The sequence below is a fragment of the Ochotona curzoniae genome, unplaced genomic scaffold (genome assembly GCF_017591425.1).
Source record: "Ochotona curzoniae isolate NIBS_2020 unplaced genomic scaffold, NIBS_Ocur_1.0 contig_2210, whole genome shotgun sequence".
In the NCBI taxonomy this organism is placed as follows: Eukaryota; Metazoa; Chordata; class Mammalia; order Lagomorpha; family Ochotonidae; genus Ochotona; species Ochotona curzoniae.
Genome location: NW_024465369.1, coordinates 39,509,838 through 39,531,974, shown reverse-complemented (window position 1 = coordinate 39,531,974; position 22,137 = coordinate 39,509,838). Strand labels below are relative to the sequence as shown.

The window sequence follows — 22,137 nt, the reverse complement described above, 5'->3', positions numbered from 1 at the left end:
ATATAAATACATCCGGAATGGTTGGATTCCTTTCCCCCCCCCCCTTGTTGCTCTCAATGATTCTTGATCTTTAAAGCTACATGCAGGGGTTTGTGCTGCAGTCCAAAGTGTTCAATTCTTGCCTGTGACACAGCAGCTCGTATGAGTGCTAGTTTGATTCCGGACGGTCCTACTCTGATCCAGCTTCCTGCTCATGTGCCTAGGCAAGTAGCAAAAGACCAATCAAGTGCTTGGTCCCCTGCTATCCACATAGGCAAGCTGCTTAGAACTCCAGGCTCTTAGCGGCCATGTGGGGAGTGGTGACCTGTGGTAGGAAATTCATCTTTATGTCTATCTGTCTTTTCCCCCCTCTCTCTCTCTTCCTCACTCATTCTGCCTTTCAAATAAGTAAAACTAACTCTTGGTTGTGTCAGCCATGGTGCTATGATGTATTGACTTTGAGTCCTAAGACATAATTATATTTGCTGTTACATTTTTAAAATGCCATGAATTTCCATACCCTTTATTGCCACATGATTCACTAATTAAACTATAAGTAAGTTAAAAGGGTCTTGGTCATAATAGTCAACATATCAAATTATCCTTCATCTGGGAAATTATCCCAAACATTTCTCAAACTTTTGACTATTACACATCTCCTTCTACCCTCCTTACCCTCCATGTCTTTTATCCTGAATTTAAATTAACAGTTGTGTGATAAACCCTCCCTGAACAATAGCACCTAACTGTAAGTTTTCTACTTAGTCATAACAGATAGTTTATATTCTATCCCCCAGTACTTCACAGACCTTAAGAATATATTCATATTATGAAAACTATTTTTTCTCAGCTTACAAATATCAGTCTGAGCAAAATTTTAGAAATTATACAAGCCAAGATATTCATAGCTCTTTAGCTATTAGAAACAGCAGAGAAACGTATCCATCTTTAGACTTTAGAGCTGCCAAAGGGAGGGGAGGGAGGCTTTTAAACTGCTACATTTTAAGTCAGTTTCTGTGGCAGGAAACTTTCTGAAAGGACAGACTGTGGCACACAGTTCACAATTCCTGGTACATTAAGACCCTGCATTGTCTTGAGGGAGATAGCCACCTCCTTACAGGCCTGGCCCTTTCACCTGAAGCTACCTGTCTGGGGAAGGAGCTGTCCTTTTGTTCCGGTGCAAGGGTACAGTTAGAACTGCCTGGGAGTCGGTCATCACAGGAAATTATCCACAATCCGTGGACTCTCGTTTTTGTGATTACTTTGGCCGCCAGAGTAATCACAAAAGATTATAGTCTCCATTTCAGCTTTCTATCACTGAAATATTCCTCTCTGCCAAGAGCGTGATTGATTTCTAGAGACCAGTGTGCAACCCCGCATTGGGAGGGTCAGTTAAACAGCAGTGGTCTGATAAATGCCAACAGTTGATGTCAGGATACCATTCCAGGGATTCCTAATCATATAAAATATTTTAGATAGCATGATGTGTTGCTTCCTCATGTTGTTTGATGCAGGTATCTGTCAGATTTTAGTACAACTGTTAGAGATTTGGGGTAGGAAGAGAGTAAATGAAAGTTTCAGATGAGTATTGGAAGACTTTGAAGGGTCAAGCATCTTGAGTTTCAAAAATGAAAGAATTATTCAGTAACTTTTTAAAAATCTTTAAGGAGTAGATAAGTTATAAATTCAAATTCATTCTACTTCATAATAAGTCTTTTTATGAATGTTCTGGAAGTGTTTTATGACAATTTGCATATGACTGGTCTGAGGCCTTATTTTTGACCAAAAATATAGACAAACAGTAGTCATTTGTAATTTAGTGATTTCATTGGCTATGCTCATTTTTCTGTTATTTTTGTGTGGCTAAACTTAGAACAAATTGGGAGAGTACTTGATTTGTGTTTAAGGTAAATTTGGTAGAAAAAATAATTTTGACTGGAAATGACTACATTTTGATTTAAAAATACGAATTAAAAATTCAAAGTATGAGTTAAGCCGAATGTGGGACACCGGCATCCTAACATGATCTGGCTTAAGCCCTGGCTTTGTTTCTAATCCAGCTTCTTGCTAACACAGCTAGGAAAGCAGTAGAAGATGGCCTAGACACTAGGGCCTCTGCCACTCACGAAGGAGACCTGGATGGAGTTTTGGAATTTTGGCTCTGGCCTGGCTCAGACCTCGCTTTTCACAACAATTTGGGGAGCAAAACAGCAGATGAAAGATGATCTGTCTCTCCACTTTCCTCATCCAAAGTAAATGAATCTTTTAAAAATTCAACAGAAAATGAAGATAGTTCAATTTGAATTACTTGTGGTTTGAGCTATAGTCTCCTATAGTTATGTAAAAGTAACTAAATAAAATGGACATTTGTTAAATACCAAGCTGTACCAGGAACAGAGGCTTATTCAGTAAGGCAATTACTGCAGGATACTGAAAGACATCTTATTAAATCTCTTGGCTTTACAGCTGTTCTAGATTTTGGAGAATACAAATGTAGAATCAAACCTGAATCATAAATGTTTTCCAAGGAGGAGAGCTAACATGTATATATGCATATCTGAACAAATGGGCATTAGCAAAATCAGTATGTGATGTAAATGTTTTGGATATACCAAAAATATCACTCTGGGACCACTTTCTTAATCATAGTCCCATAGTACTTAGTGTGACCAATGAGCCTACAAGAAGGAGGGCCAGTAGAATTAACACTGTCATTTTTTGTTTATGTGAAGTTTGTGGGTTTTTTTTTTCATAATCAAATTGAATTTATTTAAAAAGAGAATGCATTTATTGTAACCTGGAATTATTATATATATATACATTTCTCTGTATGCTTTATACATATTTTAAGCTGGCATTGTATAATTGTTAAAATTTAATTGTTAAACATGGCCATTTGCTAAGTCTGAGCTGAGAAGGCTCAAATAAGTCAGTAACATTTTCCAGATCAATTCTTCATTTCTAAGTGAAGTCATTGGAGTTAAATCACATTGGCAGACCTAGGACTTGAACCACCTGTTTTACTGAAAACTGTCAGTTTTCAGTATTTTATTATATTGAATATCCATTTAGGAACCAGTTGGAGAAGGGTGTGCAGTTAGGGGAGATTTACGACAAGAGTAAGATTCCTAGATGCTTAGGATTAGACCATGGTAGGTGCATCTACAGTGTCTCAGGGAGTGTGCCAGTTCTCACTTACTGTGGTCCTCAATGCAAGAAATGGAGAAATGTGCTGTACTCCACGGGGAGGGAAGAGCTCTTTCAAAGTTTGCTTTGAATGTATCTGGGGCCTGGCATTGTAGTACAGCAAGTTAAGCTGTCACCTGTGATGCCCGCATTCCATATCAGATCATGGTTATAGTCCCTCCTAGTCCCCCTCTGATCCAGCTCACTGCTATGGTGCCTAGAAAAGCAGTGGAAGATGGCCCAAATGCTTAACCCCTACAACCTTTGGCCCAGCCATAGCCATGGCACTCTTTGGGGTAGTAAAATGGGTAGATCTTTGTCTAACTCTGTCACTTTGCCTTTCAAATAATAAAATAAAATTTTAAAGACAAGAATATACCCAAGCAATCGCATGTTTCTGTCTGTGCTTTCACTTTTTCCTGCCAGGTGTGGCTTCATTTTTATCTTATACTTTTTAATTTGTGTCATGGACACGTGTTGCCTCAGCATCAGGATATATTTGATTACTTACTGAGTGGCTTGTCAAGCCTAGTTTTGATAGAATACTTTGGATAGGATGTCAATTAGTATATTTGTTCAAAAGGTATATTGATTATTAAATCAAGAAATCTCATTATTTCTCTAGTCTTAAAAATAAAAGCCATAGTAACGTTTTTTTAGCCTATTTGATTAAAAATTTAAAAAGCAAACACATCTTTATTTACTTAGTTGGATTTGGATATTTACTATCGGTGCTTTTTGAGAGTGATTTCTGGTTTTTTTTTTTTTTGTTTTGTTTTTTTTTTTTTTTTTTTTTTTGCGAGGCAGGCAGAGAGAATAGGAGAATGCTCTCATTTACTGCTGTACTCCCCACTTGCCCTCAACAGCCTGAGCTGCCCTGGAGACCCAAGCCAGGAGCTATAACTTTGCCAGGATTCCCACAGGGTGGCAAGAACCCAGATTATTTGATCCATAACTACTGCTTCATATAAACCCAAGTAGTCTGTCATGAAACACAGGCATCTTCACGCATGCCTTATGGTTTGGGTTGAATTCCTATGTCTCACATCATCATTTTATTTATTTTTTTAAGATATATATATATATATATATGTGTGTGTGGTTTTTTTTTTTTTTGGAAAGTCAAATATATAGAAAAAAGGAGACAGAGAGGAAGATCTTCCGTCTGATGATTCTCTCCAAGTAGCTGCAATGGCCAGAACTGAGCCAATCTGAAGCCAGGAGCCAGGAGCCAGGAACTTCTTCTGGGTCTCTCATGTGGGTACGGGGTCCCAAGGCTTTGGTTTGTCCTCAACTGCTTTCCCAGGCCACAAGCAGGGAGCTAGTTGGGAAGCAGGGTGCTGAGGTTAGAACCAGTGCCCAAATGGGATCCTGGTGCATGCAAGGTGAGGATTTCGACCACTAGGCAACCATGCCATGTCTGCATAAGTCATTTTAAAATCCCATCTGTAAATATCAGCACTCTTGCTTTGCTAATATATTGTATTCTTTTTTCCTAAAAACTAAACAAATCCTATTTTTAAAAAAATTTGTCTGTTTATGTGTTTGAAAGTGTAAATGACAGCAAAAGGGAGAGTGTGAGTTCTGAATCTTTGGTCTGGTGGTTCACTGGCCACAGGGAGCCAGTCCTGGAAAACCTTTGGATGTCCCAGATGGCGGGGTCCACACATGTGAGTGCTCTTCTGCTACTTTCCCAAGTGCAGCCAAATTGGAATTGGCACCAAAGCAGCCAGGGCTTGAAGCAGCACTATAATGTAGGATTCTGATGTCACCAATAGCAGCTTATTCTCTGTGGTGGCAAAATGTAAGCTCTAATAATTTTTTAAATGATAATTCTCAAAAATTTTTGACAATGAATTTTGTTTTATGGACACCTAGTCTTGGGGAAACTTGGGGATTTTTTTTTATTTTTATTAAAAAAATATTTGAAAGACAGAGTTACAGAGAGCAAGACAAGAGAGAGAGACAGAGACAGATTTTTTTATTCCCTGAATGACAACCATGGCAATGAGCCAGGAGCCTGGAACTTCATCTATCTGAGTCTCTCACTATGTGGCAGGGGCCTAAGTACCTGTGCCATTTTTCACTACCTCCTCAGGTACATGAGCAGGGAACTGGATCGAAAGTGGACCAAAAGTGGAGTAACCAATATTGAACCATTGCTCATACAGAATGCTTGTGTTGTAAGCAGTGGATTAACACTCTATGCCACAACACTGACTCTATGAAAAAAGTTGAGTTTGTTTTAAAGTAACTGTTTTGAAGAAGATAGAAGGAAAGGCTTAAAGCTGAAGACAATCTGGAAGCTCAGATGTGAGGCCTGTCCTTCCAAACTTTGGGGTACATCTCTCCTCCAAATGTCTGAGTACTCTGATGACAGATCCTTAAATGAATCTCAAATGAATATTTGGAACTCCTGTTGAAAATTAGTTTTTAGTCTGGATTACTAAAAATATGTGTTTCTTTCATTTATTTCACTCAGAGGAGACATAGTACTACATAATAAAACAAATATTGGCCTCTTAATTTTAGATTCTCTTGTTTTTCCATTCCTGTTCCCTTCACTCTGAGTAGTGTACTCTGAGTTGTTTGATATTTACCGTTGGGTGACATAATGTAGATCAGTTACATATGTAAAATTATATACGTTAAGTTATCTGTAGAAAAATCATTGATATCTTTCATACTGTGAAAATTTATAATTGAGGTGAATTCTTGTTAGTTCTCTAAAATGGGAGCATCCAACCTTCAGGTCATATCAGGCTTGAGAAATTTGGTCTTGGCCCTTCCAAGGCAACTTCAGGTGCAACTCGAAATTCGATGAATCTGTAACAGGCTAATTTTTTAAAAAGAGTTATTTAATTTTTATTTGAAAGATTTACAGAGAGGAGAGATATAGAAAGATCTTCCATCTGTTCATTCACTCTCCAAATAGCTACAGTATTACCCAGAGCTAATCTGATCTGAAGCCAAGAATCTCTTCCAAGTCTTCTGTGTGCATACAGGGGCCCAAGGACCTGGGCCATCCTCCACTGCTTTCCCAGGCAACAAGTAGGGAGCTGGGGCAGAAGTGGAGCAGCCAGGGTACAAACTGGTCCCCACATGGAATGTCAGCACTTGCAGGCAGAAGATTAACCTGTTGAGCCATCCATGCTGGCTCTTTAACAAGCTGATTTTTAATTTGATAATTTTTTTTTGTGATGCACAACTGATGTTATAATTATTCTGATGATTCTGGGTAGAAAAAAAGTTTCTATGCCCATGTTAGAAAAGATCTGCTATACTCCTTCATTTCCCTTTAAAAGTTCCCTAATTCTCTTTATGAAGTTTATTTAAAAGGTGAGGAAATCACAGGTTCATCTGGGCCATGTTCAGCAATAGAATAGTCCTGGAGGGGAAAGGTGGGGAAAGGAGAAATGCTTTATCTCCTATATTGTATCTATGAGAAGAGAGACTCAGCCCTCCCATTGCTAGGCTTCTTATGCATTTGGAAAGGTGAGTATTTACATTATATCAACCTAAGGACCTGAGTGAATACTTCCTGGGAGAGGAGTGATTTGACAAACAGGTAGGTGGGCGGGATTACTTAGGATGAGGGAGATGTGACTTGCAGCTTGTAACCCCAGCTCATTACCTAACTGTCCCATTTTATTCCCCTCTAAGAGGAGAATAGAAAATCTGCTGAATGATGCAGATTCATCACATCTTCTGTAGCTACTTCCTGCTGATTAGGAACATAGGGCTTGTCTATCCAAGCCCTGTCTCATCTAATGATTCCATCTCATGAACTGGAAAATTTCTTGTCAGTGCCTTTGGCTGTGTCCTTGCATCACTGTTAGTACTCGGAGAAGTTGTTGGCTTCTGAAGCAGAGTTGGAAATAAATAATTTTCAGGTGGAGTGCTCTTTTAGAAGGGGAGATCGTATTTTATTATTTCCCAAATACTAGGTGATGATGTATTGCTCCTATGCAGATTGTAAACCATCTAGCCTGAGCATTGACTGTTTATGTCCCTTTCAGTGAACAGACTGCCATTCGAAGTGGCAGATTTTATTAATCATCACGCAGGTTCCTACTTGCCCTGTTAAGTATGTAGTGTAGGTGTTGTCCATGACTGGTTAAGACAGTGTTTGCAGATGTGGATGCTTGTTCTAAACGTTAGCTTGGGGAATAGGCCAGATTGTCAAAGCAACAGTTAAGTTTTGAAAATTAGCTCCATGTTTTGTTCTTTTATTAGAACTCACCAAGGAGCTCTCTGACCCATAGTAGCTTCCAGGGAGGATCAAGAGAAGAGTTAGAAGGAAAGAACATGTCTGCCTTAAAGGGAAACAGCCTTGATGTGGTGACTGCAAAGGCTTTCCTCATCTTGTTGCCTTTTGAAGAGATGATTTGAGGTCTTGAGTTGATTCATAGGAATAGGTAGACTTCTGTTTCATGTGCACCTGGGCATAGTCCTCTCTTTTACATAGGAGTCAGCGATGGAGGGGTTATAACATGCAGTGTGTGTGTGCTGAGGTCAGGCTACACACAATGGACTCTAGTCCCTGAGATCAGAGATCTTGATATATCAGACACGAACAGGTGCTGCCATCGGGAGCCTGGCCTGTGGCTCTAGGACACTGCCTGTATGCCTCCTCCAGCTTCATGCATGTGCCACTGGTGCAGACCTGTGGAGTCCAGCTTGCCCGCTTTCTGATTTTTGTCATATTTCCAGCAATAGGCATCTAATCGAGTATGAAGGGTTTTTTTGTTACATTGTCTTTTTAAAAATGTTCACTTCTTTTTATTTGAGAATGGTAAGGTAGTAAGCCTAGAGAGCTCCTCATCCACTGCCGCATTCCCCAGATGCCAGTGGCAGTTTGAATTGGGCCAAAGCCAGGGGAGGAATGCAGTCCAGATCTCTCAGACTGCTGGCAGGTCCTCAGCTTTAGAGCCATTACCTGCTGCCCCCAAGATGCAGGTAAGTAGTAGGCTGGAATCAGAAGTAAAGCTGAAACACTAGCCCTGGTACTTTGACATATTATGATTATAGGCCATCCCAAACTCCCATCCTTGTTATCTTTGAGAGAGATTACATATCTTTCAAATTTGCATGTATTTGCATACTGTGGTCATCAGTTATTTTAGTTGTTGGGAACATTGTCTTGCATCTAAATTTAAAACAATTTCAAGAGCTCTCTTTCATCCTGATGGAAAAACACCTCTTACCATTCCTAATAGTTTCCAGTCATCCAAGCATTTGTCTGTTCAAGAATGTCAAACTGGGGCCCAGTGAGGTAACCTAACATCTGAAGTCCTCACCTTGCATGTGCTGGGCTCCCATATGGGTGCATGTTCTAATCCTGGCAGCCCCACTTCCCATCCAGTTCTCTGCTTGTGGCCTGGGAAAACAGTCAAGAATGACCCAAAGCTATGGGACCCTTCACCCTCGTGGGTGACCCGGAAGAGGCTCCTGGCTTCGTACTGGCTGAATTCTTACCGTTGTGGCTGCTTGGGGAATGAATCAACAGATGGAAGATCTTCCTCTGTCTCTCCTCCTCTCTGTGTATTGACTTTCCAATAAAAATAAATAAATCTTTAACAACAATAACAAAACAATGGAGACAAACAAAAGCACAGAATTTCCTTCAGAAAAAGAAACAAATTCATTACCTTGGTGCTCTTGATCCACATTGAAATCAGCATGTTCAGTTTGGGTTGGGTGGCCTGGGCTTCCTTACTATGTCCCATTTTCCAATGAGACTTCTCAACGTGCATTTTATCAACCTGAATATAGATACATACACAGTGGAATTTCAGTACTTTAGTTTACTCATTTAATGCCCCAACAGGAGCATCAGCACCCAAAACATTGTCAGATTTGTGTGTGCTTCTGACATTCATTTGTGTGAGAGTGAGCATTCAATTAAATCCGATTGCAAAAGTCGATTTGTTAAACTGAACTTCTAAAAATGCTCTTTAATGTACCTTTCTAAATGACCCAGAAGCATAACTGTACATTTGCTGCTTTACTCTTCATTTATGGCAGCACAGAAAATTACCAGGCATCTGGAGTTAGCTAGGGAAATGGAACATTTTACGTGGATACTGACCAGGGTGTTACTGTCACTCAGTCTCTGTACTAGATACTGGTGTAACCTTATGGCACAGCCCATTAAGAAAATAGCTATAGTACTGTCTGAGAAGCATTTTAAGATGATTCCTTACACTCAGAACACTTTATCTGTCAAAAGGAAAAAAAAGTCACTGGATTTCCACTAAACATAGAGATGGTAAAACCACACATTCATTTACTTTTTGATGTTTTTGTTCTTATATTTGGCATTTCTTTTAAGATTTTAAAAGCATTTAACACGGAAAACATCATTTTAATGTAAGATATTCAAAACAACTATTATATTTTAGCCAAAATATGCATTTATTTTAAAAGCATATGATGTGTCTGAGGTTCCTTTTGCTAGCCATTAACATAGTGTAGATCCATAACAGTGAAGCCACATCAGTGGGACCAGCTTGGAAGAGTTATCAATGAGAAGTGCCTGGCGCTGGGTACTCATTCCTCTACAACGTAGAGTGATTTTATCTGCCCTTGCATCTTGGGAGTGTAGTGATGAAATCACTTGTTGGTGCTTGATACCTGAAGATAACCTGCAGGTGTCTCATAGAGGCCCATTCTCACTTTGAAAGCTGAGGATGCCGTCTCTCTAATCTATAGTGTGTCCACACTTTACAAAGCTGAATTCGATTAGCCTAAGTCATGAAATAATGTCTTTATTTTTCCATATTTGCCATGGATTTATATGTAAAAGTAGTTTGAATCCCGGTAGGATAGCTGAACGGCCAAACTGTTTTTGTGAATTATCTGGGATAAAATATTCCTTTGTAACCCTGTACTTCATTTTTAATGACACTTGTAAGACTCTGAAACTGCATAATTTGTCTACTTAGATCTTAACAACTACACATCTGTCTGTGATTTTCTGAATTAATGTTTAATCCAGCTGTATTGAGATTTTGAAGGCCTATTCTCCATTTTATGTCCAGCTCCAGAGATAATATGAGGGGTTTTGAAAAGATGATGAGGGGCCCGGCGCGGTGGCGCAAGTGGTTAAAGGTCCTCGCTTTGCACGCCCGGGATCCCATATGGGCGCCGGTTCTAATCCCGGCAGCCCCGCTTCCCTTCCAGCTCCCTGCCTGTGGTCTGGGAAAGCAGTCGAGGGACGGCCCAAAGCTTTGGGAACCTGCACCCGCGTGGGATACCCGGAAGAGGCTCCTGGCTTCGGATCTGCATAGTATCGGCCCGTTGCGTTCACTTGGGGAGTGAATCATCGGACGGAAGATCTTCCTCTCTGTCTCTCCTCTCTGTATATCTGCCTTTCCAATGAAAAAATAATAAAAATAAATCTTTAAAAAAAAAAAAAGAAAAGAAAAGATGATGAAAAGAGGTCCGGCGCCGTGGCCTAGCAGCTCAAGTCCTCGCCTTGAATGCGCCAGGATCTCATATGGGCACCGGTTCTTATCCTGGCAGTTCCACTTCCCATCCAGCTCCCTGTTTGTGGCCTGGGAAAGCAGTCGAGGACGGCCAAAAGATTTGGGACCCTGCACCCATTTGGGAGACCCAGAAGAGGCTCCTGGGGCATAGCACCGGCCATTGCACTCACTTGGGGAATGAATCATCAGACGGAGGATCTTCCTCTCTGTCTCTCTTCCTCTCTGTATATCTGACTTTCCAATAAGTAAAAAAATCTTTAAAAAAGAAAGAGAGAGAGAGAGAGGAAGAAAGGGAAGGGAAGGGAAGGGAAGGGAAGGGAAGGGAAGGGAAGGGAAGGGAAGGGAAGGGAAGGGAAGGGAAGGGAAGGAAAAAGAAAAGATTATGGAAAACCAGATTTAAATGATGATGTGACTCTAACACATGCTTTCAAAATCCCCCTGATGTATAGACATTTAATATACTTTGTTCATGAATGAATTTTCAAGAGAAATGTAGTACATATATAAGCAAATTTAAAAATCAATCATTTAGGGAAGTGATGTGTGTTAGGAGCAAAAATTCCCAGAGAAAGATGTATACCTAAAGTTGTTAGCAACTCTAAAGACTTCCATCACTCTTTGTCAGAATAATTTAGAAAAAATCTATTTTGTGAAAAAATGAAACTTTCTTAGCATTATGTGTTTACTTTTTATTCTTCAAAGCACAGAAGGAACTTCTCAAGAAATGCTGCTAGAAAATGCAGACTTCAGTCTTCCTTTCAGAGCAGATCTTCAGAATAAATCACTCTGGTCATCCTGTTTGTCAGTGGGAGATCCAGCTCCTGTGTGATGAATCTCAGAGATTTTCAAAGAGGGCCTGTGTCAATACAAAATTCGTGGGAAAGATTAGCTTTTTATGACCTATCTATAGAGATATACTTTTTAAAGCAATGGAACAAAATGAATTTCTAGATTGCACTCTACTTTGATGGAGTAGAATTCTCATCTCCAATATCTTTATTTTCTATAGGACATCGTGACCATCATGAGGTGAGGGAGACTCTAGAAAAAAGAATGATAAAGATGAAATCCTTGTGACCCATTCATTTTGGCAACAATCAGCTACTCAAAAAAAAAAACAAAGTCTGTAACATTTTCATAAAATAATCATAGTACCACTGTCACTAATAGCCTAATGATCAGGACTCCTACTTAGGAATAATGTAATTTATCTTTTTTTTTTTAATGAATTCTCTATGTGTGTTTCAGTATTGCAGTCTTTAGTATCAGTTCTAAATGAGTGAGTAACTGGACTTCAGCAATAGAATCCCAGTGGAGGAGGGGTGTAGTTGTTGTTGTCACATGCATGACCAATGTGTGGTTTTAGCAAAGAGCTGGGGATTGTACTAAGAACACCCTTCCAAATACTTGAGTCCTGGTTTAACAACTAGTCCTTAGAGAGAGTAACATGCCATTTGTCTCCCTTTCAGCAGCATGGATAGCACTAGGGTGGACCCCTGTCAGGGTCTGCACGTGGGAAAGGCAGTATCAGCATGCAAGTCAACTTATGTACATCCAGAAGTAAAAATGCACATCTCATGGTAATGCCAGTGCAGTGTTCAATGTGGTTTATTTTTATTGAGCCTTCTGATTTTGAAATCCATAATGGTACAAAATTTTATTTTTAAACTTTTTTATTAATATAGAATTGTCTGAATTTCATGATCTTTGAGAAAAGTTTGTCACAGCTTTGTCCATTCTGTTTCTATTTTTCAAGAATTGAAAAGGAAGCAATACACTAACAGAGATATGGGTCTGGGTGTTTAAATATGAAGGGCCAAACTTTTTGAAGTAACCTTAAAAATACATTGTTCTTTTGCTTTCACTTTCAAATGTATTGTTTCTTGAAGATTTGAGATTCTAATCAGGCCCCATTTCATATGCTGTTTCATAAGTCTACTATTGAAAAGCAAAAATTTGAAAAATTATTTTTTGTGTGTTACTGTAATTTTATAATGTCACAGTCAAAAAGTCTATTGTTTACCAAACTCTAGAATACCCTAAGTAGCAGGATTTAGTAGCTGAGGTCCTCTTTGCAGTAAACCAATGACAGGTGCAAATAATGCCTGCCACCTGTTAATGTGTAATCTCTAAGTAAGCACAGAACTTTTTCCAGTGTGCAAACCCAGCGGTTCTAGTGAGGAAAGAAGACAAGACAGCCCAAATGCTTAGTAACGACTTTTCTCAATATTGTGCAAAAAGATATGCACTTGCCATAAGAAAAACAGAAACAGGTTAGAAAAAGAAAACCAGACTGATTTAGCCAATGGACTTTCCACTTAAGTAATGCATAGGTGTATATGTAGATGACACCAGCAGCTGCCTTCCCAGTTTAGAAATTCTAGAACACTGGTCCTTTCTTCCCAAAGCCCGCATCCCGTGACAGTAGCAGGAGCCAGTAGGGAGCGAGATGGCTGCCTGAGTTTGAATCCAACACCTACAAACACAAGGGTGATAAGTTACCGAACCTCTAAAAGCCTCAGATTCTTCACTTGCAACAAGAGAATAATAATCATAGCTGTCTCATGTGACAGTGGTGACTACACAAATAATCCCTTGGCCCAGTTCCTGGCACTCAGTAATACCTCTGTAAACTTAAGCTGCTGTCATTACGATATTTATTATTGTTGTTAGCATAGCTAGAGAAAGGAATTAAACAGCGAATACCTCCAGGACGGCAGCACATTGGTGCAGCTGTTAAATGGAGGATCCTCACTGTTAAATATGAGAAAATCAGAAAAAAGAGTCCTTGCACACGTTGGGGGCAGAGGAGAATATTGGACTTCCCACGCTTCTTTATTTTAGTTAACCTTGACCTACCTCCTCTCTAAGCCACTTTTTAACTTTCAGATGTGTATCTTTTGTTGCGTTTGACTTGTCTCCTGGATTTATCTGCAATTTGTTGAAACATAAGAAGTCTCGAGAAAAGCTTGCTGGATGACTGGTTTTAATTTTAAGCCAGTAACTTGTTTTCTACTTCTGTTTATTAGAAAAACTACTAGCACCAGATATATTGTGCAAGTACTAAGTGCTTACCAAATGCTTTCTAGAACATTGATTAAAATAAGTGGCTAAGTTTAAGGTGAGATTTCCCCATCACTAAGAATTGTGTGAATAAAAGAGTTCTGGGTAATTCTTGAGCTGTTCTTTTGTTATTTAATGATATGATGCCCAGTTCATTTGCAGCTTGACTTAAAAGTTAAGTGAGTTTAATATGTTTACAATTATGTACATCAGATTTCAGGCCTCCTGAAAAGCATTAGGGTAGTTGAACAAGATTGTAATTCTGCTGACATTTCATCTAGCAAAAGAGTCCTGAGGCTTATCCCGCTTATGTCATCTATTATTCTGCCATGCCACTTCTTCACATTACCTATGTCTTCAATTCACCATTCTTTCAGGCAAGTCCTGTGATGCACTCCTGATTTTATTTGCTGTTGCCTATCTTAATGTGAGTGCTTACACTATGCTAATTTAAATGGCTTTGTCTTACACTGTGTGAAAGGAATGATCTTTTTAAAAATCCAAACAAATTTGTAGTCCCCATAATTTGATGAATATGCCAAATATCTATTTATTCTTTCTTTGATATTGGAAATCTAATATGTTTTATGATAAGGCCGGCTTCATTAATTCATTTTACAAATACTATCATACACATAATAGTTAATTCACCCATATGTAACTCCCAGTTACCTCCTGGATGCCTGAAAATAGCCACAACCCCGTCTTTCATTTTTATTACCTGCCAGTTAGTTATACTCATAGATTTGTTTTTCATTTCTGCATGATTTTCATTGGAAAAGCTGGCAAGTGATAAGTCTTGCTGATATTTAGTTAGTAAGCATTTCAGGCTTTCTACATGGAGATGAGCAAGGAAAATAGGTTTTTAAATTTTTCATGTAAATGTACTTGTGGGTCTCAAAATTCCAGATGACCACTTCTAACTTTTACTCTTTTAGAAACGAAGAGGCTTATTTGTGACCAGTAAATTCTGCCAGGTAAGGAATACAGGTAGCTAGAGCTTTATAGTAGGCATTTTTCATTTAAAAAAAAGCTTCTTTAGTATCATAATTTCCCCAATCCATGTACAGCTTTTCACGCATTGTGAACTAACATGTGCTAATTTAATATGAATGCTTAACAAGATATTTGTTCATTTAAAACTTATAAGTATTTTGATAATGATTGTTGTAAGCACCTGCTCATTTTTGACAATGAAATGTCTATGACATGCCAGTTGAACTTTTTGAAAAATATGAGTTTGTTGTGTGATTGCAATTCTAGCTGTTTACCTGAGTATTATATATATATTGAAGCATTATATAGATGCATACTTTATGCTAATGTGGATCACTTTACATTTACATTGTTTTGGGACTTGTGAGAATGTTCTTATTTGTCTTGAATATTTTATTCATTCTGAAAATTGGTGACTGAGGAGAATAATTGCCATTTATTTAATTATACATATCTCATTATGATGGCGAAAAACATCACACTGGGGCGGGGGATGGAATATATAATACCATGGTTATCTCACAGGGCATTGTAGGAATGCAAAGAAAAAAATTCAGATTTTTTTCACTTTCTATATGTGTGATATGATTAGTGATACATCATTCAAAGAATGGAAAGGCAGAGGAGGTAAATGACAGGTAACACAGAAGAAATAAAAAGGCTGTGTTCATTTCATTGATATTATTTGAAGACCTAAGTTTTATGCATACAGACTAGAAGAGCCAGCTCTGCTAAGGGTTTCTTGAAGAAAGCTCATTTGGTTTTCAGAGTGCAGATGGACAGGAATTGCCTGTTTGTGTGTTCCGAGTGCTCAGCCACAACTCGTCTTTGAGGGAGTATAGCTCAGCCTGTAGAACGTGAAGGAATATTTTTAAGCTGTTGTGTTATACCTGTAAGATTTGAGCAGAACAATGCTATTATCAGAAGTTATTTGAAAAATATTTCACAAATTTGAAGGGAACTCTTAGAATTGAGAACTAGTGTTGGAGTTATAAGCAGTTATCTTGGTTGGCCATCTCTGTGGCATAGGCATCCCATATGGGTACCAGTTCAAATCCCAGTTGCTCCATTGCTGATCCAGCTCCTGATGACATGCCTGAGAATGCAGGAGAGGATGGCCCAAGGACTCAGCCCCTCATCCACATGGAAGGCTCAACTGAAATTCTTGGCTTCTTTCCTTGGTCCAGCCCAGTCCTGCCTATAGATGACATCCAGAGAATGAGCTAGTGGATGGAAATTCTCTCTTTTTGTCTCTGTGTCTTTCCTCTCTGTAGCTCTGCCTTTCGAATAAAATTTAAAAATAGATATCTTGGTTTACTGAAAATTTGAAACTAGATTTGTTTTAAATCTTTCATCTGTTATATTAAAACATACCAGGTCATGCATATTTACTTTAACTAATAAAAACTATAATTTTTAATGTTAACTTTCAATGTGTTTTGAAGTATTAAAATTCACCTTAAAGTATTGTTTTAATAGTTTTTATTTTATTTTAAAAAATCATTAACATATAGAATGGTAAGAATATTGAAGGTGATATGTAGAAAACTGGCTTTAGGGAAGTATTCAGCTAATGTTATCCAATGTAGATCATACATCACCATACAAAAAGTAACTTTTAGAAGAGCCTAGGAACAGAAAGTATCTCAAAAAAATGCTTTAAAAAATTTTGTGCAAAACATTGTAGTTGTTTTTATCCTAAGTCATCTATTTTGTTTTTATTTCTTTCCAAATTCACTTCCTCTAGTAACTAGCATAATTTCATATTTTATTTCAAACTAAAGATGAGATATAAGAGTATGCACTTGTGATTAAAATGAGCAAATAAACCAGGGTTTTATTCTCTGATCTTCTGAGATTTTCTTTGTCATGTAAGTGTTCCTTTTTCATTGTTAGTCTCATTAAGCACAATCTAATACAAACAATTATGACTTTAAACAAATTATTCACCACTTTCGTAGTAACCATATGTTATTTTAAGTAGCGCACCAAATACTCAGAATAACTTTTACTTTTTAAATTATCATGTATAAAATTGACTTCTTAGGGATGTGTATCTCTCCATTAATTTTAACTTATGTATAGATTTGAATAGCCAAAACTACATTTAGGATATGAAACAGTTTTACCACTCCAGAAAATGCATCTCTTGGAATGTTTGAGAATCCCAGACCACACTAACTGATCTTTATGGTGGAATAAACTTGGAGCAGGACTGGGCTAATGTACTGTTTAGTAACTCTTCAGCCTCCTTTCAGTGTATTGGTTGCTTTATAATCCCAAGTAAGAATAGTATTTGTTTTTCCTCTCAATTGAATAGCATTAGCTAGTGTAGAGCTGAACTCTAAACTCAGATTCCTACTTGAGGTCAATGGATCTATCCTTGTTCATGTTACATCTGCTTGTAAGTCATGCTTTGTTCCTTGTCTGCATTGTGTTCGGAACTGCCAGCTGTTTGACGTTCATGTTAGAGATTATTATCTGGAATGCACAAGAGAATCAGTGCTGTGACTGTTTTTATAGTCTCCGCAGAGGTTTGGTTGGCTTTGTTTTGTTTTGTTTCCCCCTGAGTGTTTTAATAGCTTTGTGCTATACTTTTCCTGTGGTTGAGTATTTTCATCAATCTATATTTCTGTGAATATGCTTGATACACCCAAGCCAAAAAGGGGGAAAAATCATATGCTATAAATCAAAACTGCACTTGATTAATATTTAAACAAGAATTGCATATTAACCAGTCTTCCATAGCCATTTGATACACAAATGTGACATGCATTTCCAGCAGAATGAATATCAGTTTATAGTAATTGAAGGCTAATAAATTATTTTAAAGATCAAAATCATCTATATCAACAAAATAAGGTGTCATTTGTGACTTTGCTTTAAATAAAAAATTAAGAAAGTTAAATATTTTTGTAATAGTTTTCCTTGATGTTATTTCAGAATCTCATAAGTACTGTTGTCTCAAACAGGGAAAACCTTAACAAGTAAATTTTTAACTATGAAATTTATTTATTAGCTTTTCTTTTTTTTTTATTTTTTAAGCCTTCTGAAAGCTCTTTTTTTCTTTCGAGATAAAAGATTACTTGTAATGTGGTAGTTCTCTTGAGGTCTCTTTTTGCATTGTGATGCCAAACCAGTTGTATCTAATTGTTTCTCCTTGTAATTCCTAAATACAAGTAACTCACTGTTGACTGAGAGTCTTCTGGTTTTTGAGGGGAACTAGAAGTAAAGATCATAAGGAGTAATGTAGCCAACACCTTTGATTTTCTCACAGTGTTACGCTTTGAAAGTGTAAACTGACTGCCTTATCATTTACCCTATAGATGGATCCTGTTCAAAAAGCAGTCATTAATCACACGTTTGGAGTGTCCATTCCTCCAAAGAAGAAGCAAGTTATTTCTTGTAATGTCTGCCAGCTTCGCTTTAATTCCGATGTGAGTATCACCTTCTCATTACTGTCTACAATTTGTCAAAGCTGATTATATTGATTATTTCTTCATATTTGCATGCCTTCTAGCAGCCAGTCCTGTTGTCGGTACATTTACTTCCTCAGATTTCTAAGTGATTTGAGTTCAGTATTTTAAAAATGAGCAAGAGAATACCTAGTTAATATAAAAAATTAAACATTTTTCTTTATCACCAGTTTTACCTGTACCATGTTGGTCATACGTACTTGTCAAAAATACTTGAATAGCAGAAAATGTGAAGAAAACTAAAAAAAAAAAAAACAAAACAAAACAATGAAAATATACAAAACATTGAAATGTAATGAATCCTGAAGAAAATTGCTGTGACTAAACTTGCTGTTTAGTATCACATTTCGTGTATATGCCAAATGTCCTTAAATATTTTGCACAGTAATTTACCAAAGGATTTCTGTTTTCCCAAGACATGGAAATACAGGGAAAACATCACAAAATATTTTATCTGGCTAGTATATAACTATCCTGCAAAAAAAAAAAAAGGAAATAATAAAGAAAAGCTGCAAATCAACCTATTTTATTGAGGCAGATCCTGAAATGTATATATACTAGGAAAAGAAAATAAATGATACTGGAATATTTATAATGCCCAAACCAAATAAAGCCAGTTACCACGGCAAATTAAAACCTGAACAATGCGTATTATGTGTGGTGTTTCTTGTGTTACTTGACTCCAGAAACCATTTTGCAGAGAGCTTGCTACAAGATTAATGTCTTCCAAAATATTAAAATAATGTGTCCTTGTTTGCATATATTATTACATAATATTTTGATGATTCTACATGGGAAACATAAAAATGTAGCCATAGAGGAAAAGGAGATGTATTTGTCATAATTTTTAAATTTGTATTTAATAGAATTTCAATTAAAAAAATCTTGGCCCTTGATACAACTTCATATTTAGGAATTTAAATAATTCTAAATAAATTTGATTTATAATAAGGAACTGCAAAAAAGATCACGGAAAATGGGGTTTAGATTAAGTTTTTTCTAGAGTAAAATTTTTTAACTCCCTTACATAGTTTGTTATAATATTAACAATCTAATGGGCAGAGGGAAGAGGAAGGAGGAATCCCTATGCCTATAAAACTGTGTCAGGGAAATGATGGGAGTAAAAAAATACTAATTTTATAATACTTTTTTTAAAACCCATCACCTACAGAGTTAATTCATTAGGAACCTCAAAACTATTAAGGTGTTGATTCTCCCTAAATTGATCTAAAAAAATCAACGTAGTCCTCATCAAAATCTTGAAAGATCAAAATTTTTTACAAAATAGTAAATATCAATTTTTTTAAATATATAGAAACATGACAAACTGTAGAATAGGCAAAACAAATGTGTAGTACAAAATTTTAACACTCAGACTTTTATTTCAATAAAGACCTACAGCAAACTGGATTACAGAATTGGTGAAAATTGAAGAGACACGTTGATCAGTGCAACACAATCGAGTCCAGAATCAGAGCTCCGCTTTTAATGAAGGAGCAATTCCATGGAGAAAGACAGCAAATAGTGCTGAAACAAGGGGTATCCATATGCAAATTGTAAAGACTATGTAGATGTATACATATAGAGGATATATAAAAAAGAATGTTGACTGCTCCCTCATACCAAAACTCAAATATTACTCAGATGGATCAGACATATAAATTCAAACTTTAAAATGCCTAGCAAAAATATAGTAGAAATCGGGTTCTGCAAGGTGGCCTAGCAGCTAAAGTCCTCGCCTTGAACATGTCAAGATCCCATATGGACACTGGTTCTAATCCCAGCGGCCCCGCTTTCCATCAAGCCCCCTGCTTGTGGCCTGGGAAGGCAGTAGAGGATGGGCCAAAGCCCTGGAACCCTACACTGACATGATAGACCCAGAAGAAGTTTCTGGATCCTGGCTTCAGATCAGCATAGCTCTAGCCATTGTGGTCACTCAGGGAGTGAATCAGTGGATGGAAGATCTTCCTCTCTGTCTCTCCTCCTCTATACATATCTAACTTTGCAATAAAAATCAATATAAATATTTAAAAATATATATATATATAGCAGAAATCTACTTGAGCTTGTGTCAGATAAAAATTTCTTAGAGAAGAAACAAAAATGTGTAAAATATAAAACATTGATATATTGTACTTCACCAAAGTTAAAAACTTGTCTTAAAAACATCCAATTACATTGTTAAGAAAATTAAAAGGCAAAATAGTGGTATGTACTTAAGAAATTGTAAGCAAAATGTACAAATAACCTAAGCCTCAATATGGGGAATAAGAGATTTGACTAAGCCCTTTAGTAAAGAAGAAATGTGATTGACAAATTGGTACATAGAAAGATACTGGATGCAAACAGTCAGTCATTAAGGAATACAAATAAAGACCAAAATGCAATCCTGCTATGCCTTTTAGAATGGTGAATATTAAACAAGATGATAGCATCAAGAGGCTGGTATCATGAACTTCTGGAACTCTCATATTGCTAGTGTGACTATTAGATGATACATTCCCTAGGGCAAACAGACTTGCAGCCTTGATGGGATCTTTAGAAAGTTCTGTTTACTTCTTCTTCATGACTCAACCACCCCACTTCTAGGCGTAAATCCAAGGACAATGAAAACACACATTCATACATACTGTGTTAATAAATTCCCAAATTGTTATCGACCCAAATGTTCCTCGTCTGATTGCTGAACAGGCTGGGGTGTAGCCATACAATGGCATACGACTGAGTGATTAAAGGAAATAATGAATCTGAATGAATCCTAACAGCAATATGCTAAAGGAAACAAGTTCGATACGAAAACTACACTGTGTAGTTGCGTTTAATACTAACTTTCTACAAAATATGAAACTGTGGGCATGACAGATGAATGATTAACAGAGGTTGAAGGTAGAATTAGGGAAGTGACCCCCAAGACACATGAGGGAACCATTTTGGATGATGAAAATACTGTTCTCTTTGCTGGGATAGTTATATAATTGTTTTTATTTTTCAAAACTCAGAAAATTGAATGGCTAGACAAAGTATTTTATTATTTGTAGAGTGAACTTTAATAAACAGAACTATAAAAAGTTAGTGATACCAGCCATGAAGCATTATTTTACAAATAGACAAATATATGATAGAAATTACTAGAAGTTTTGAATTTCTTCTAAATTTATGGTAAATGATAGTAAGCTATTAGAGTTAGGGTATAATGAAAGGCTTTTCTAAGAGAAATAATTAATAATAAATATAAGGCTATTGAACAATTTTACACACTTGTCCAAAGTTTTACGGTGATATAGGAAAATTAAAGTCACTATCACTTTATGAATAAAATGAAAATTTCACTAGTTAATTCACCACTTGAAAACTGAATGCCCACTCAACGGCATTCTCTCCCTTTCATACTAGCTTTCTCATTGCAGCAATACCAGAGAATGAGAAATCTCCCAGTGGAATACAAATGAGATTTCAAAAGGAAGTGGCAAAAATCTTTCCAAAGACCAGAATTTCATGAAACTAATTTTTTTAATTTAATGTTAGAGAACTATCTGATACAGAGTAACTTACAAATGAGGATTTGCTTGTTAAAAGAAAATTTGAGAAATATAACAAGGTTGCATTTAAAAAATAACAGTTACATGGATCAAAAGTCATACTTTAGAAGATACCCTAAAAATACTCCACTTCATTCCCCATCTTGCCACTATTGTTATCATTCTGTTTTATCTGCTAAAATATTTTTTTATATCTTTCCTGAGTTTGCATATATAGGTAAGTGTGAAAATATATGCTTATTCTATACTCCTGGTTTTGTATTTTTTTAAAGATTTATTTAATTTTTATTGGAAAGGCAAATATACAGAGAGGAGGAGAGGCAGAGAAGATCTTCCGTCTGATGGTTCACTCCCCAAGCAGCCACAGTGGCTGGAGCTAAGCTGATCTGAAGCCAGGAGCCAGGAGCT

The 22,137-nt window shown here is 37.0% G+C and overlaps 1 protein-coding gene across 4 annotated transcripts in view; it reads left to right on the top strand.

Annotated features, from left to right (window-relative positions):
- The window catches only part of ZNF385B (zinc finger protein 385B), a 292,597-nt gene that overhangs the window by 213,372 nt on the left and 57,088 nt on the right, over positions 1–22,137 (top strand). For 3 of the 4 annotated variants that reach the window (XM_040972125.1, XM_040972127.1, XM_040972126.1), the window contains one exon: positions 18,041–18,151. In XM_040972125.1, coding sequence (XP_040828059.1) covers positions 18,041–18,151 — 111 coding nt within the window. Of the gene's footprint in view, positions 1–14,656; positions 14,696–18,040; positions 18,152–22,137 lie in introns of all 4 variants that reach the window. The other variant, XM_040972124.1, reaches the window with a different exon arrangement.